The 17,925-nt window shown below is 37.9% G+C and overlaps 1 protein-coding gene across 1 annotated transcript in view; it reads left to right on the forward strand.

Moving 5' to 3' along the window:
* The window catches only part of TM9SF3 (transmembrane 9 superfamily member 3), a 46,236-nt gene that overhangs the window by 24,057 nt on the left and 4,254 nt on the right, over positions 1-17,925 (forward strand). Inside the window, exons 7-14 of the mRNA XM_065067508.1 lie at positions 401-567; positions 2,980-3,074; positions 5,031-5,161; positions 13,583-13,722; positions 15,309-15,377; positions 15,472-15,618; positions 16,052-16,135; positions 16,245-16,321. Of these exons, the coding sequence (XP_064923580.1) occupies positions 401-567; positions 2,980-3,074; positions 5,031-5,161; positions 13,583-13,722; positions 15,309-15,377; positions 15,472-15,618; positions 16,052-16,135; positions 16,245-16,321 (910 nt within the window). The remainder of the gene's footprint in view (positions 1-400; positions 568-2,979; positions 3,075-5,030; positions 5,162-13,582; positions 13,723-15,308; positions 15,378-15,471; positions 15,619-16,051; positions 16,136-16,244; positions 16,322-17,925) is intronic.

Consider the following 17,925-nt stretch of genomic DNA (forward strand, 5'->3'; position numbering starts at 1 on the left):
TCAATAGGACAGAAAAGTGCACTGTGTGTGTCTTGAAAGCTTTACTGGTTTTCATGCTCCTAGGTTGCAACGCAGAATTCTGTCTGTAGTCACTGTGTTGATATTCATATCCACACTTAGGTTAAACGAGGTCCATCTGGGTGTGTAATAGAAGCCTGTGTATACTCTTAAACACTTCAGGGATGGGGGGAATCTGATTCATGCATTCAGGTAGTCATTTCTGTTGTCCTCATAAGCATCTGAAAAGTAAACTTTTGTCCTAGATTTGATGCATTCACGAGGGAAGACATATTTGCAGTTTAAGTTGTTTTAATAAATCAAACCTTTAATTTATGCCTAGCATGTGTGTTTGTCATTAGTTGTCATGACTAGACTTAAAATTTTTTGTTGTTGTTCCTAGGACAGAGATCTAGGTGATGAGTACGGGTGGAAGCAGGTCCATGGAGATGTTTTTAGACCATCCAGTCATCCTCTAATATTTTCATCGCTTATTGGTTCTGGTTGTCAAATTTTTGCTGTGTCTCTTATAGTCATTGTTGTTGCAATGATAGAAGATTTATACACAGAGTAAGTGTAATTGTGCCATGCCTTCCACAAATGAATGTCTAAAGCAACAAAATTGTTACAAAAATGAATGTTCTAACTGGCCTGGAAAAAAGTGTTTGAGAGTCTTTAGCAAATGATCAGATGTAGTATTTGGAAGGGTTCTTTTAAGTTGTGATGAAACTTTGTCCTACTCTTGTCATGTGAGTTGGTTTCCTTTAATTTTACTGTTTCAGTGCTTGCTTTTTTCATAATTTATTATGAAACTGTAGTTTGTTCTGCAGCATCATGGGTAGATTATGTGGGAAATAAATGTGAAAAGGTACATATTTCACTTATTTCACTTCTGGTTTCATCTGGAGTGATAAGATACTGCTGTATTTCTTACCTTCTTTTCCTCCCTTTGCCTTGCAAAGACTGAAGTATCTGTTTCTGTAGAGATGATATTTTGGATACCGGGGAGATACGTACATATTTTTTTACAAGTTCTTTGTTTTAAACAATGGCCTAAATGTCGAATCTCTGTTCTATTTTCCCTTGCGTATCACCTGTAACTATTGATTTTAACGAGTTGTAGTACTTCTCCTGTGCCACTAGAGAGAACTCTTGAGATTGAATCTGGTTGCATTTTAATGGTGTGTTTAAAAAGCCACTGTGTAGTACCAGTATCTTGGCATATTTCCATTTTTCATATGGTATTATTCCCCCTTTATGCCCCATGGTTACATTTCTGGAGAGACTTACATACACATTTTAATTGTATAGCATGTCAGCCCTTGAAGGGAGGGAATGAAACCATTTCAGCATGCTTGTGCACCGTAGGGAAGCTGTAAGTTAGTAATAGCAAATGTAAAACGTGTCAGAACAGTAATTTTACAAAAATATATGTGCATTTAGTCTTTTATTGTAATAGGCCTTTATATCACTTTCAAAGTGAATTTAATTCTGGGTGTATAAGGAACAGTTCACTACATCTGGTGCAGAGAATTCTTATGTTTAGGAAAATAGTGATGTGAGTGATAAAGGCTGTGAATCAACATTACAAGATAGATGTCCTGTCAGTGTTCTTCAAGTCTGTTAAAAGTCTTGGGGATCATGTAGACGATGCCAACTAAAAGTGTCTCGGTCATGTCAGCAATTTATTATTAATACCAGTTTGTGTTTTGAGATCTCTTCCATTAGAATATTTTAAACATAAGTGAGCAAGTTCAAATATAAGAAATCTTTATAGTTTTAGATTGACTTTGGCTGGTCACTTTATAGGCAATCTGGATTTGCATGGGTCACTGCGGACTGTGCATGGTTTTCTGGTTTTTTTTTGTGTTTCTAAATTGGCTTTAGTTAGGGCAACTGTTAAAATTGATTTTCCTCTAACAAGTAACTTTCTAAAATGTAACTGTTGCTTATTATTTTTAAGAAGCAGATGTTAGTGTAACGCTCCTTCAGTGTATGTGACCAGCAGGTATATTTGCTTAGTTCAGTCCATCCAGTCATGGAAGCTGGTTGTACTAAGGATCACTTTTGTGAGTAGAGCAGGCATCCAGGAATGGTACATCAAAGGCCAAACCACCAAAAGTCTAGAACCTTTCGGAAGAACTAATTTGAAGATAGTACAGCAAACTGGCTGAAAACCTTCCGCTGTTTTTTTTCTATTGAAGAGTAGCAGAGGGACATGGGGAAACAGCTGTATCGTTAATAACATTTATATCTGGCTATTCTTAGCTATGATTTTTTAAAATGTATTTGGAGATGGCTTTTGTGATTTAAAATTATTAGCTTTGCCAGTAACATTTCAGAAAAATTATGCCAAAATGAGTGCTCTCAACATTTAATGAGATGATAACTTTAAAATCAGTAAACTCTTCTGGCTGGACTACTCCATGCTGGTTTGTGGCTTCATTATAGTATTTATAATTTCTAAATCAGTTTTCTAATTTTCTGTAAGATTAACACTTTCGATTTTAAAAGTTTCATTTCTGAGGGATGGCAGAAACATAATTCACAATCTTAGAATATTTTTGTTAATACTGGCCTTTTTGTTAAGCAAAGAGTACCTTTTATCTGCAGCAGTTAAATCTTACACTTAACGTATGTGACGTAAATAGTGCAGTTCTTTATACACTAGGTACACACATAGAAATGTTAGAGGATTTTGATCAGAGGTGAGATTTTTGTACTGCAGTGAAAATAAATGCATGTTAGCAAAAAGGTAGTATGTTGCAACTCCTTTTCCCAGATTGAATTAGACTTGGCCAGAAGCTTTGAATACAAACAGTTCTCATTCTTATGCAGATTTTACAATTTAAGCACTGTAAAATTTTTACTTACCTAAAAATATTAAATAACTGCTTCTGCTAAATGTACATATTATACTGTAATCTTTTGCTCTAATACTGTGGGGTTTTTTTTCATTTATCAAAAAATCACTTCCTGTAGGAGAGGATCAATGCTTAGTACAGCTATATTCGTTTATGCTGCAACATCGCCAGTGAATGGATATTTTGGAGGAAGCCTTTATGCTAGACAAGGAGGTAAATTGTTTTCGTTCTTTAGCATTTCCATTACATTGTTAAATGGAGAAATTATTATTTACTGACTTTCACCAATACAGAAGTATCCTCGTGGAGTTAGGTCATTCAGATGGAATCCATTCAATTCTTAATAAACAGAAAATACTTTGAGCATATTTAACTTTCCTATTATTTTCTATTTAGTATGGGCTGCATATTCTAAAGAAAGATACCCGAAGTCTTTGGTTAATTTGAAAGTAATGAGAGCTAAAAGAATGTTAACAGTGGTATCTTATGAATTACTTGTTGTACTCTTGTATATAATTGTTTGGCTCATGACATCCAGAGAGTTTAATAGTCTCTTCCTCGTCTGTAACATGCTGTCAAGCAGCTCATGTCGTCTTGTCGAGATGACTCCTACATAGCCCTGCTCTATAGGTACCAGGAGGAATACGTTTACTAGCACAGAAAGGATGAGTATGCAGTACTTACTAGACCATTAAATGTGGATGGGGAAAACTGTTTATAACATGTTTTAAAGAAGGTTATTCTGCTTTTCAGTATGTGATCTGCTTTACACTTGGCAGATTAAAAATTAGTATCAGCAGAGAGCAGAAGCCCAGTAAAATTGACATAACAGATTTGGACAGGCTGTCTTCAAGTGCTCCGCACTATGCCTCTGAGTTATGACCAGTTACATCCTGGCAGACTGCTAGATTTATCCATTCCCTATGCTGCAATAAAAGAGTAATCGATATCTATTATCCTCTACAGTGCTTTATGAAAAATAGTTTTGTTAAGTTTGCCAAAGAAAATTTGTATCTTTTGAGCACAGCATACTTGCTAGTATTTAGTCTCAACTGCACTCTGATCTACTCTGAGTTTGGAGGTGAGATGTTTCTTTTCATGTGTTTTGTGTATAAACCTAGTGATTCGTAGAAAAACAGGCCTAGGTATGTTAGGTTTGCTGTTCTAAAATGTACTGTGCTCTATAGTTGAGACAGATTTGCCTTTTTTTTTTCTTTTTCCTGCAGATCCAATACACATAAAACTGTGAAATGCTGATTATGTTGTCTCATGATGAAAATACATATGACTGTCTTGAAAAGCATGTGCTAGTTTTCTGACTTTTTTATTTAGTGCATATTACAGATGCATCTATGGTGTATTAAATTTAAATACAGAATCACAGAATTGTTTTGGTAGGAATAGGCAGTGTGTAAGAATATAGAAAGTAAAAAGAATACAGACAGTGAAAATTCTTGAAGTATTGACCAAGAGAATTTTTTTGAGCTCCTCAGGGAGCTCTCCTAACAGGTGTTGCTGTTCCCTTTATGTCTGAGGTTTAGCATTCACTTTCTTTCTACCTTTTCTGCTCTTGAAGATATCCGAGTTCAGTTCTGCTGTACATTAAATGCTGTGGCATTTTGCTTTATGCCAGGGATAGCTGATTCCTTACTGCATCTTGAATGTCTGGAGCCAGCTTACTTGGGTCAGGACAGCCTGGAGCAGGTGCTGCCTTAGGGCAGCTGCGGTGCTGAGTTGTCCCAGGAGCAGCGCTGGGCTCCCGAGTACTCTCGGGGTTTGGGCAGGCTCGGCACAGGCCCAGCTCTGCTATCTCGGTCTCTGCTGAGCTGCGGCTCACATACACACTCATGTTTCAAATCCCGGTTTCTTTGGCCAGCTTAGTCAGCATATGCTGCTCTGCAGCCAAAATGTTCTCACGCTATATCCCTTTTCCTGTCTTTTCACCTGGCCTTGTAAATTGATTAATGTGCCGCATATTGTGAACTGCCAGGAGTCAAATGAAACTGTAGTTAACTTTTGGCTCTTGTATTGATGTATTATATGGTTACCAATTTTTCACCTTTTTGTGGAAAAAGTAGTCAAAACCTAAATTCTGGAGAGCTTGTTGGTACAATGTATTTTGTGTAAAGAGTTATCTGACCAGTCCCATTGGAATGTCGCTTTTTACAGGAAGACGATGGATAAAGCAGATGTTCATTGGGGCCTTCCTTATTCCAGCAATGGTGTGTGGAACTGCCTTCTTCATTAACTTCATTGCCATCTATTATCATGCTTCAAGAGCTATACCCTTTGGAACCATGGTGAGTCATTTTACTGGAGAGTTTAAACACCACTATAGACACAGGAAAACTACCTTTTAGTCTAAATACAATTGTGAGTCATAGCTTTAGCTGCCTAGTTAGACATATATTCTGGAGGGTTTTAAGGTGCTTCAAGTATAAATCATTTTAGTCACAATAGCAACAGCTGCTGGATGCAAAGAGGCTTCTCTCTGCTTAAAATGGTGCTGCTGCTTTGTATTCAATCTTATAGCAACATGGGAAGTTAGCAACTTGAATTAGCTTCTGGATGGCCAATGCAAACTGGTTATAAGCTCAAATGCAACACAAAAGGATTCCAAGTGAAAGCTACTTCCAAATCATTGCAGTCAAGCAGAAAAAATAAAAGATCAGCCAACAAGGTGAGATGAGAAATCCTGAGGAGAGCTGACTTTATGAAAACAAATCTCTGTTTTCACTTTGTGAAGTGGTATTTAGTATCCAGTTATGTTCTTGTGTCTGTGTATTAACTGTATCACTTGAAAAAGAATGCTGGTTGGATTACTTTCTCATTTAATCATGATGACTTTTCTTGTGGCTTCTCTGAGGATTTCGTTTGTTGTCATGGCCCTTTCACGTAACCCCAAATAACCCTGTGAATACAATGTAGGAAATAATCACTTAGCACTTCAACAGAATTTTTCTTTGAGCTTGCAAGGGGTAGTACTTGAGAGCAGATTTTTTTAAAAAAATGCACCATAGAATTGCTTTTTCTATTTTTATGCAGTAGCACTGTTAACTTTAAATGTCTTGAAACAGGAAGGCTTGTTTTCTTTTCTAGAGCTGTAGCAAATCTTAGAATTTAACCACTTTATAGCTCCCTTGCATATCAGTTTTCGTGATACGTTAAACTGTTCTTAGTTTAAATCTACAACATAGTGAAGCTTAATATCACAAGTTCTGTCTTAAAAATTGTATTATTTGGGATATTATCAAAATAATTATGTGGCTGAAAATACTTCTTAAGAAGACATTGTTAATGAATGAATGTGGTAGAAATCACAAATGGTAATAAAAAGAGAGACCATTCTCAGTTTCAGGCAAGGGTTTTCAATAATTTTCTCCTGAGGGAGGAGCCATTATTTGACATGTACATTGCTGGTTCTAGTCACCTCCTTTTCAGTATTTTCAATTAATGCCTAAATACCAACTCTTTGCATTAAATTTGTTGCTATAATGCCACTAAATATAACACCGAGTTAAATATGTTTATAAACTGTTCATTTTTCTGGTTTTCTTCTTCCAGAAAATAACTTTAAATCTTTGGATATATTTGTATTAGTTAGTCAGTGCCCCAAAAGAATATTGTATTGTTTGTTTGTTTGTTTTTCCTAAGCTAGTAGCCAAATACAATACTGTCAGAAAAGTATACAATATTGATCTTTGATATGTGCAAATAGGCTTCACTGCTGAGCAAGCATTTCTAAAATCACATTTCTCACTTGTATTGCCATTTGGAAGTCAGGGAATTCCAACTGTGCTGAAGTTTGTCTTGTAAATCTGTTCAGCTGGTTTATATTTTAAGATCATGGAAATCTGCAAAAGCAAAAGGGAATATAAATCTTCAGGGGTCACTTAATCAGGATGTTAGGACTCTTTATACACAGTGATTTTAATGATCTCAAGGTTTTATGAATGTGTTCAAATCATTGACTGTGGCAATAAACCTTCACGGGAGTTAGCAGACTTTTAGTAGGAGCAGGTTATGAATCGGAAACTTCATCAGAATAAGCAACGCTCTAATGATTTCAAATCAACTAATGAAGCTGGTTTGTAGAAGGAAATGAAATTGTTTGAAATTACTGTGATATGCTTCAGGTTGACGTCCCTGGGAAGCCCTCTGGTTTTACAGATAAGGTACCTTTATGTCTTTCCACCCCTTTTTTCGGCATAAAGAAGCTTCCAGAATTCTCTAGTGCAAACTTGCTGCTGCTGCCTTCTTGGGAAAATAAAACCTCTGCCATCTAAGTGTATTAGAACACAGAAAGTACTTCCTTCACACTGCTGTGTCTTGAAACCACCCTCCTTGATTTAAATTGCTGGCAAGAATTACCACTTCTTCTTGACTATTGTAAATCTGGAAAAAGCAGAACCCAAGTTGCTGAAGAAAGTCTCTGAGCTAAAAGGTTGCTGAGAGACTGTGGTTAAATATGACATCCTGTACTTTGTCCATTTCGTGTTGCCACTGCCCCATGAACCGCTAGGTTGTCTCCTCTCACTGTCTTCATTTGTCCCTCCAGGCAGATTTTTTTCTCTGCAGTGTGGGCAATGGCAGCTGATGGTGCCAAAGCCAAGACATCCAAGCTAACGCACAGTAGCTGCATTTTTGATCTGCCTGGTGTCTGGTCATCCACACTTTGTCTTGAAATGCTCACATTGGTTGGGCTCTTCAGGACCTTCTTACACCTCACAATCTTTGCAGTCTGTGTTGAAATTAAAAGCTTCGCTCACCTTGTATAATTCATTCCTGATGTCTGGAATCTCGAAGATGTGGCAGGGACTGAGAAAATCTGAAGCTTGCTTCTCAAATCATTCTTCAGTCTTGGGACTCTGCCTTTAGCCCTTTTGGACATACATGCAAACCATCTTACCTAAACTGTGACAAACCTTCTCTAGTGAAATACGCCATGAGCCTGAACAAAGGCTCAATCTCTTCCTGGGATATCTTTCAGCTGCCCTTTCCTTCAAACTGCAATGTGGAATGTGAAAGATTTTATTCAAAATGAGAGCTTTTTAAAACTTAATGGTTTAAAGCTTTCAACTCCCTAAGCATGTGGAGGAGTCATAAAAGTCTGGGATTTTTCTCTCATCTCTTCCCCTGTATAGAAATGTAGTGGGTGCTGTTCAAATCTTCTGTTCTTTTGGAGCCCAGGTTTGATTTTGGGAGGTATTTTGTTTATTATATCGTCTTACTGGTGAACACTGAAAGGTCCTGAAGGTGTACACCATGGCTTACCTTCTGTTGGTGTTTGTCAGTCTTTTCGCTGTATGTATCAACCATCATTCTATTTTGTTGGTTTTTAATTATATGCAAAAAAAGGAGCATGGAACAATTAAAAAGAATTCTAAATAATGGCAAGTGAGGTGGCCTCTCCATATATATTTGTGAGTGCAGTGGTAGTTCTGTGCAGAAATACTTACGAAGTAATGCAGAATTTCTGCAGAGTAGAGCATGATTGAATTTGAAGGGACCATCTTAATTCTGGCATTTCATAAGTTGTGACTGCTTACCTTGTTCTGTGTGTGATACATAATTTAAAGATTTCCATTAAGGCTACCATGACTGATGTCATATTCTGACTGTAGAATCCATGCAGCTTCTATTAAACTGTTTAACATGTACCATTTTTGTTTTGTTTGAGCAGTAGGTTCCTGTGTGGCTAATGTTTCCAGTATGCATTTTTAATGATTTAATTAATTAAGGTTATGCACACTGAATTTCTCTTGGGATCAAGGCCCTGGTGTTTGCATCTTTTATACCTTGTTTAAACTAGAAAAAAGTGTTTCCTCCCACAGACAGCTTAATCTAGGCTGCAGCCATCCCTGACAGCTTTAACTTGATGTGAATGTTTGCTGCCACTGAAAAAGGAGGACCTGGTAGCACCAGAGATTTTTCATGCCTTGAGCCAGATAAGGAAATACACCTGGCTAAGAATATAAAAAAATGTAGTTATATACATTCAGCAGGGTGCTTTCTCAGATTACTTGAAAGTGACTGTGGAATCCTTGGTCAAAACCCTCATTTTTGCTGAAAATAGACCTAGATGAATGCTTCTGTGTAAGTTTTCAGCAATTCAATTTATTACCCAAAGCAGCACCCTAGATTAATTACTTAGTTGTAATAAAATCAGTAGCACTTTATTTTGAAGCCTTGTGTTCATGTCTTATTTTGTATAGTGTTTGGCCAGGTGATGTGCGGGAAACTTGTTTCATTGTATAGGTTCCGTAACCTCTGTGTGGGGGGACAGTCATGACCGAGGGTGCAGTTTTGGTAGCTGACAGGAAAGATCAAGCTGCTGCTTTGACAGTTAATTTTTATTGCTTTTCTCCCTTGTGCATTTAGCAGTCAAGGCACTGTAGCCTGCCAGTAGCTGTTTAATATTAGATATGCTCATAAAAATTTTAATTATCACCTTTGAATGAAGTTTAATCTACAGTTGTCAGAAAATATGAAACACATGGTGCTAGAACATAAATTATGTCCCTCTTGACAATGTTCCCTTTCAAATATGGAAAACCGAATTCTGCGCATTCAGTCAAGGGCGGTAGAATATTCTTTCCCCCTCCAAACAAAAAGGGTTAGAAAGAATGCAGGCTTGGTGGGGTTGACAGTCTCTTCTGTGGCAGCTAAAACCTGCAAACTAAACCAGTTGCTTGTGTATAAATAAGATATTTTGTACAACAAAAGCGCAACAGTCAAAATGAAGTAGGTGTGTTTTAATGTACTGGCTTGGCAGAAAAACTCATAAAATTTGTCATCAGTAATACGGATTATGGAGAATGTGTGCTTGTTTGCTTGACGGAAGACTGGGTTTATAGACATAGTAGATTTGCTTGTTTGCATAATTTTTTTTATGAAGTGGTAGTTAACACTGTTTTGAATTTTTTTTTGGCCAATGTTACAGTAATTCTTCTCTTAAAAGGCTCACGAAGGCCTAGCTTTCTTATCTCTGCCTGTCATGCAACAGCTATTATTGAGGTTTTGGATTTTGTTTTCAGTATGTTACCAGTGATGTCTGTAGGAAGATGCTTCTGTGGGAGGGCAGAGCACGTATGGGTCTTGATCGTGCCTTTGTTTCCTCTCGCCATTGGTGATGGTGAAATGGAGGCCAGTAAGTGCCTGAGCTGCTTTCACCGTTGTAATCTCATTCTCTGAAATCTATGAGGCAGTTAAGTCTTCTCAGTTAAGACTCTTGTGTATCCCGGTGCTCTGTGTTTGCTTCAGTTTGGATTTAAGCTCTCTTCGTTTAGACATTGCCCAGCCTGCATCATTGCTGCTCTTGCCATGTGTGGTGACAAGCACTACCTCTTCACTTTTTGGGGAAGGCAGTGTCTTCACCTCAGATCTGAAATTAAGAGGAACGTGCCTAAAAAGGCAGAAGCTGGCTATGCCCAGCCACCTCTCACATCCAGAGAAGACTGTTACTGCCAAGAATGAAGAAAGTGATTTTCAGCAAGCATCAGTCTGAGCAGGTAGACTACCCTGAGTCAGACAGCAAGTTCAAAGCAAGAAAGAAAATGCTACTGAGGTCAGCACAGTGTGTGCTGATTCTAACCAGTACTGGTTGTGTTGGTCAACCTACTAAGACCCACAGGATGCCGTCACTGGGGTGGAGTTATCTCCAAAGACAGAACATTCACAGCTTAGACAGCATATCAGCAGCAGGTGGAAGTGGGAGCCATACCTGAACCTGCACTATGGGCCATCCTTGCTTGCTTAGTTGGGCCTCCTGTGCTCTGCAAAATTATCTCAGATAATTTTTATGCTCCTGAATGGCACCAGGAAAAATTGTACTTCAGTTCCAGCTATCGTCAGAACATGAAGACAGGCATTTCATTGTGTAACAAAACATTGACTTTACCTAATGCTGATTGCTAGATTTCACTGAAGATGATAGCTGTTCTGTCTGAAATCAGTTCTTTTTTTCAGCCAAATTGTTAATAGAAGGGAAGATGTTACAACATTATCAGTCATGATTTGACTGATCTGATAACAAAACCACAAGCACTTGTAATTGGCATCTTTCAGAAAATCTGAGTGTACTGGGGACAGGTGAACAGTACTTCCTGAAGCCATTATTCAAGGAACTTTGGTCTGTCTCAGCTTGTTTTATGCAGATAAATATTTTAGATTTCAAAGCTGCTGCTGAGTCAGTCTCTTGGACAACACAATAGCCCAGCCCTGCTGGAACAAGTTGGGTTTTCTCCTTGCCCACCTGATTTGAAGCCATTCAGCTCTGCAGTTGGCATCACTAGAATGAGATGCTACTGACTGCCTTTTTTCATCTAGGAGTTTGACAGCTATTTACTAATTAGGCCTGGATGTTTCTTGCTTGGTTCCTTATCCAAGGTTATATTCTTTTCCTGTGGATTCCCTATGATAGATGTGTTTTGCAAGATGGTCAATTACAACCTACTAAGTTTTGTTCCAGGTGAGCTTGGAACCCAAGGCTCTTCCTGAACAGTTTTTCTGCAGTGAAGCAGTGGATTCACTTTCTGCCACTGTCTCTAGTCAGGGGTAGTTTCTGAGATCGAGAAATAAAGACATATTGATAACTGCACTATAAAAGCCAGTTGTGGCTGGATGAGCAGTACAGCTGCCCTCTCATGCTGCCTGTGTGTGAGCTTTCTGCCTCAGCCAGGTTTGAAAACTGCCGAGCTCCAATAACAGCGGCTGCCCCACACACCTGGGGGTCTTGCCAGGCAGGAGCAGAGCAAGCTCTTCTTGCGAATGGAAATGGTTTCATTATGGTCAGCTTGGAAATTTTTTTATTCCTGCCCAGGCCTTAATTCTTGGATGTCCCTTCCACCCACTGGACCACAAACAAGCTGGGACTTTTTGCTCAGAATTTTAGTAAACATAGCGCTCGAGATATTCTTTGATGTTTCTAATACTTTTGGACATTTTTCTCTGAAAATACTCATCTGCTCATTCTTTCAGACTGAGCAGTTTTCAGGGGCAAAACTTGCATCCATTAAAGTGAGTTAGTTGTATACTTCTGCTGTAATTTATTTTTAGGCCGCCTCAGTGCCCTACCTAAGACACTGCTTGCTTACCTGTGTTTCTTCAAGTAATGGAAGAAGATAAACAGCAGACACTAAATATGTATAAAATGTGCAAAATCTGCTTTATTATTGGCAAGCATAAATACTCTAGTTTTTCCTTATTTATTGCTGAAGCTTCATATTTTGGTGATGATGTAATTCTTTAATAACGGCTCCTCAAAGATATGCAGAGCAGTCTGGACAGTGCTTCAGCTTGTTCACCTCCTGTTTGGTGAACCCCTTCTGTAAAGCATGAAGGCTTGCTCCATACAACCCCAGGCAACATTTTCCATTCACATCTGGCCTGGCCTAGTGATCATAACAACTGAGGAATAGAGGGATAACCCACTGACTTTTGTCAGATGTTGCCTTAAATGGTGTGATTGACTTAATGCTAAGTTTGTGTTGTGTTAATGTAGTGCAGCTCCTCATCTCATGAAGCCTGGCAGCAGTTCTTGTTTTTCATCTGCTCACAGCAGATTTCTGTAGATATAACATGTGAACAGGCTTTTTTAATCCTGGAGTAGCTGCTTCATAAGTCAGTGTGTGGCTCTTAGATGTGGTCCTTTGTCCATTGTTTTGGACTAATCTGCTGCCATGGGCTTTGCATCCTGATGGAATCAGAGAGGAATATAACTTCTTTGCTCAGGAGGCACTGTGGTGTACACAGAGCCTCAGGCAACAGCGCTTTGAGAAGGCAGTATTTTCATATATTTGCATAGAGAAGGTCACAGGGTCAATATTCAGAACCGTGGTTATGGCATTACAAGCAACTATTGTATCAAAAAGATAACAAACTGCCTAATGCTAATTCATTTAGTGCTAAACAGTTATAAGTAGAGAACATCTTGCTAAATGCTTGAAATTTTCACGTTTTGGAAGATAAAAATATGTTGCCTTCAAAGAATAGCAAAAGTAAAGCTACATACATATATTGGAAAAAAGATGATTTGTGGTAAAATTTTAAGGAAGTTGTTCAATTGGAAAGAGGGAGAACCTTGCTTGACTTTGCTTTATATTTAGCAGGACCACTGTGCTTCTGAATTGTGTATCTGTCCATGCCAGTGGTCACTTGTGTCTCTGGCAGTCTGTGTCCTTAATTAGTTAGTTGGTGGATGGTGGAGAAAATGGAACCCAGAGTTTTAGTTGGTAGCATTCCGACATGGCTTTGCAGTTCTTTTTTGGGTTTCATTTTTGGATTGGAATAAAAATTTTGCAGCCGGTAGTTGTAGATTTGTATGCAGCTGTGTAGCTGCTGGATGTTGACTCCCAGGGACAGCATACTCTGCAAAAGTTTTAGAGAAGCTGACAAAATTTTCTGTGATGAAGTATCGTGAAGATTTCCATTTCTTTCCTGTTCACTGTATTGAGTATAATGATTAGATGAAAACAGTAAAAAAATCTGTAACGGTTTTGTTCTCTCAGTTGATGCAAGAAAATATACTTAATAATGTTTATGAGGAAGTTTCTTGGGAAGTAAATACTTCCATTTGATAAAACAGATGTATATTGACTGGTGCTTCATAAGTAGCAGTATGATTCTAAAGCAAAAACTACTAAGGACTGATGTATACAGAGTGAGCTTGTTATCTTCTTTTGTCATCTTTTAAATTTAAATTTTTTTTTGTTTGCTTCTAGGTGGCAGTGTGCTGTATTTGCTTCTTTGTCATTCTTCCATTGAACCTCGTTGGTACAATTCTTGGCCGGAATCTGTCAGGACAGCCTAATTTTCCATGTCGTGTCAATGCAGTGCCTCGTCCCATACCAGAGAAAAAATGGTAAAGACAAGCATACACGTTAACTAGATGTGTTCACTTCAGTACATTAAAAATGACTTTTCAGATGTGATTGTTGAAAGCGTTTCTAGAATAACTTTTTAAATTTAAATTGAGTTGTATCTAGAAGAACACATCAACTGACACTTCCTTAGTATGATTTGTCTGTTGAATAGAAACACCAAGTGCAGTTAATTGTTAATAGTTGTAGCAGACTTACCATCCTGGGTCACTGATTCACTTTTGGCCTGAAATGCTCTTCAGTGTTTTATGTAAAAGGGATGGTCCCAACCCATTCTTGTATGGGTATCTCAAAACCAAACCTTTCCTCTTTAGTTAATGCCTTTTGCACATTTAGGATTTAATGTGCCTTGGAGGCAGAACTGTTCTGGTTAATGGTCTCCATGTACAAGCTGAGACATATTGACAGGGTGAGGGTGGGGAGAAGTTCGCAATGCTGCTCCCAATTCTGCACTTTTGTTGATGGCACAGAGCCTAAAAGACTCCAGGTATACAGTTTGAGTTGCAAATAAGCCTTTATTATTTTTGAAGGGAATATAAAGAGGTGGGTGCCTAGTCTCAAAAAGTAGACTTGGGTTTTTGGAAAATCATCAATGCAGTCACTTTTTCCTATGAATTTAATTCTGAGATGGAGGCAGCAAGCTATGGAAATGAAAATATCCTCAGAGGATATTTTAATAGATTTTTCTTGCTTTCCCTGTTCCGAGGAATGGAACAGACAAAATGAAGGGGGCACTGAAACGTGTACGCCCACGATATCCAGGAAGGGCGGCATACTTAGTTTCTCGTTAACGGCGGGTTGTGCAGCTCAGATGCTAGGATTTGATTTATATTGTGACCTGTATCTTGGCAATCTGATGGATTTTTCTGGATCAGTGTGACAAATAAAAAGAAATAAGATACTTCTCTTGAAGATGATGAAATTGCACACCGTCAGCTTAGACAAGTCTCCCTATAAATAATAAAAGAAGCTGCAAATTAAATCACTGGTTACTAGCTAGATTCAGCATCGTTACAAGTACTACACAGAGGTCACCTTTCATAAGTGACAGTATCATCTACAGGTAGATGAGTATTCATTTTTGTCCGTAGGCCTGTGACTTAGTATAGCATTAAAATAAGCACTGGTTCTTAATTATATAACCATTACCCTTCAAAATTTTCTTTGTGCTTTTTGCTGTATTTATAGCCATCAACAACTCTGAGTTTTCATTGCCTGCATTCAAGGCTAGTGGATGTTACGGGGCTTGATTGCTTAGGCACTTTTTGGGCAAGAAAGGTTCTTTCTGTAGCCTTTAAGGTTGTTGTTAGATGCCCAACCTTGTGCCTGCAGGTGGTAGGTGTGAGACTTATGTTTTGTTTCAGCTTTCCCCAGGAATAACTCCTTCTATCCATACACATGACATCTTTGGAGGAATCTTCTTTCTAATATGCTGATATGAGACAGATATGGTTTTGTTAGCGTGCCATTAAAATTCTCTGTGCTATATTAATTACCTGGTGTTGTCTTAATGTGTTTATAAATGAAAGGTTAAAATTATCCCTAAACTAATCTTAATGTCTTTCAGGTTCATGGAACCAGCTGTTATTGTTTGTCTAGGTGGAATACTCCCTTTTGGTTCAATTTTTATTGAAATGTGAGTATGTCAGCTACTTGCCAATTTGATTAAAGAGTATAATAATTTAAGCTCAATTACAATATCATCTGCATATTTTGTTTACTCTCTTCAGGTATTTCATTTTTACTTCATTCTGGGCTTACAAGATCTACTATGTTTATGGCTTTATGATGTTGGTTCTGGTTATCCTCTGTATTGTGACAGTTTGTGTGACTATCGTTTGTACGTATTTCCTGCTAAACGCAGAGGATTACAGGTGGTAAGTATTGCATTATTTGCATAGTTAACCAGATTGTGAGAGTTTTATAGAAAAGTAATCTTCTTCAGCCTAGATGAGTCTTTTCAAAGGGTCCCATGTCCACAGTGTAGCTGTAGGGAATAAAAGCAGATCTTGGATCCTTTCTGTGTAGGAGTTTCTGTATGTGTGTGCATCTGTGTGTGCATGTATGTATGTATTAAAAAAATATGTATGTCAAGGCACACAGGAATGTGAAGAAGGATCATCACTTGATATCAGTGGTAACTGTTGCCATAGAAGCTTTTGTCACTTACAGCAGACAACATGTAGATTTTGTTAAATAAGCCTGTAGAACCAGAATACTTTATTTTCAGGATAAAGATTTAGCGCATTGTGCATCTTCTTGGGAGGCCTTTTGGTTAGATATATGATGGACATGTGTGTTTATTTTCAGGCAATGGACAAGCTTTCTTTCTGCGGCATCAACTGCAATTTATGTTTACATGTACTCCTTTTACTACTACTTTTTCAAGACGAAGTAAGTGGTAGTTTTCTTGTTTGAATATCAGATTACCATATTGCTAAATAAGTTTCTTGAGAAAAACTGGGGAAAATAACTGGCATAAATTCCTGTCTTTCTTTTTCAGGATGTATGGCTTGTTTCAAACGTCATTTTACTTTGGCTATATGGCAGTATTTAGCACAGCTTTGGGAATAATGTGTGGTAAGTTTCAAATACACTGAAGGTTTTCTGTCAGAAATTTTCATACTGTCATGTTTCTAATTTTTAGATCTGTGGTTTTATCGGTGGAGTGTGTATGTCTGCAAGTTGTGCTCAAAAAAGCTTACAATCTTTAAAAATAATCTTAAGAATTCTCTGCTTATACTCTGTTTCTACCTAATATAGGAGATTTATGTGGATTGTGTCTTCTGATAGGAGGGTAATTTATGTACTGTGCAGTGAATTTCAGCCTCAATGCAAGTTTGAAAGACTCAATATTTGGCAAGAAATTGTGGAAAATAAACTCCATTAAGTTGAGTCCATGCTAGCAATTTGTTTTAGAGGTTTTACTGTTGCTGGAAGACAGGGAGGTTGGTGCACCTATTGAGGCATCCGTGGTGTTGCAATACTGGTGATGCTACCACGTGTATCTTGTGGTATGTGTGTATGAGAATGACCAGAACAGAAAGGACTGACACTTCAAGATAGCATTTGAGAAATAAGTATTGGAATATTCACAGGTGAGGAGAATGGTTAGTGCTCCTGTGTACAGCTGGATTTCATTGCTTTTTAAGATACTGTTTTGACAAATGTCTAGAAAAAACCTCTGCATGGAGCTCATCTGGTAAAGTCAAATATACTTGTTCGCCTGTTAGCTTTATTTTTATCCTTTGCTCTCTGACTTTCAGAAAGTGCTACTTGGTTCTTTTGTACTTTTCTATGATGTTATTTGCTTTTTATGCATGAAACTTATTTAATACTTCTTAGCAGGGAATGAGTAGTCTATCGACTCTACTGAAAGGATTTCTTTGAGTTAGATATTTGAGACACATGATGTCTTACAGGAACTTACTTTCTACAAAGTATACATTTCATGATACTGCAAGAGCGTGGGTAGTTTCACAGTGCTTGATAAAAAGGGCAGGAAAATCATCTCTTAATTGCTGAGTACCTGTTCCCCTTTTCTGTCATACAATCTAATCTTGCTTCATCAGGTTCTTGGCACATTACAAGACTTCCCTGCTGTTCTGGTAGTCTTGCAGCCATTTTTTTTCTTTAATAGGCTTATACTTTTCAGCTCTAATCTTTTCTTTTTAAAGTGCTCAGGCTGGTATTGATTAAAATGTCTATGATGCAGAAGCCAAGCTTGCCCACCAGTTTCTGTAATTAAAATGGTTTTTAAAATATGGAAAAGGAAGACTGTCAAATGCTTTCTTGTCATGGTAGGACACTACTTGATGGAACATTAGAGTAAAATTGTAATTTGTTCTAAATCAAAAAATACTGTGACATGAAACTTTATTTCCATAGCTCTATTGAGATTTCTTTTTGTCTTTTTAAGTGGGTTGGAAGAGAAGCTGTGAGATTCCTTTTTACTGAGCACTCCCATTTCCAGCATGTGGAGGGAAGAAAAAAAATCCCCTGTCAAAAAGCATTTGTCTAGGGAACTTGCTGCCATTGAGGTCTAACAAAGACATTTGTGTTAAAGAATTGTGCAATGTGCATGCTACTGACTGTATGTCTCCTGTGAACAGTGTGTGGAGCTGTGCTTTGGGGGGCTCACACGAATGGGCCTGTTCAGTATCACACAGTTTGGTAGGAGACGA

This window comes from Columba livia, chromosome 6 (assembly GCF_036013475.1).
Source record: "Columba livia isolate bColLiv1 breed racing homer chromosome 6, bColLiv1.pat.W.v2, whole genome shotgun sequence".
NCBI classification, from domain to species: domain Eukaryota; kingdom Metazoa; phylum Chordata; class Aves; order Columbiformes; family Columbidae; genus Columba; species Columba livia.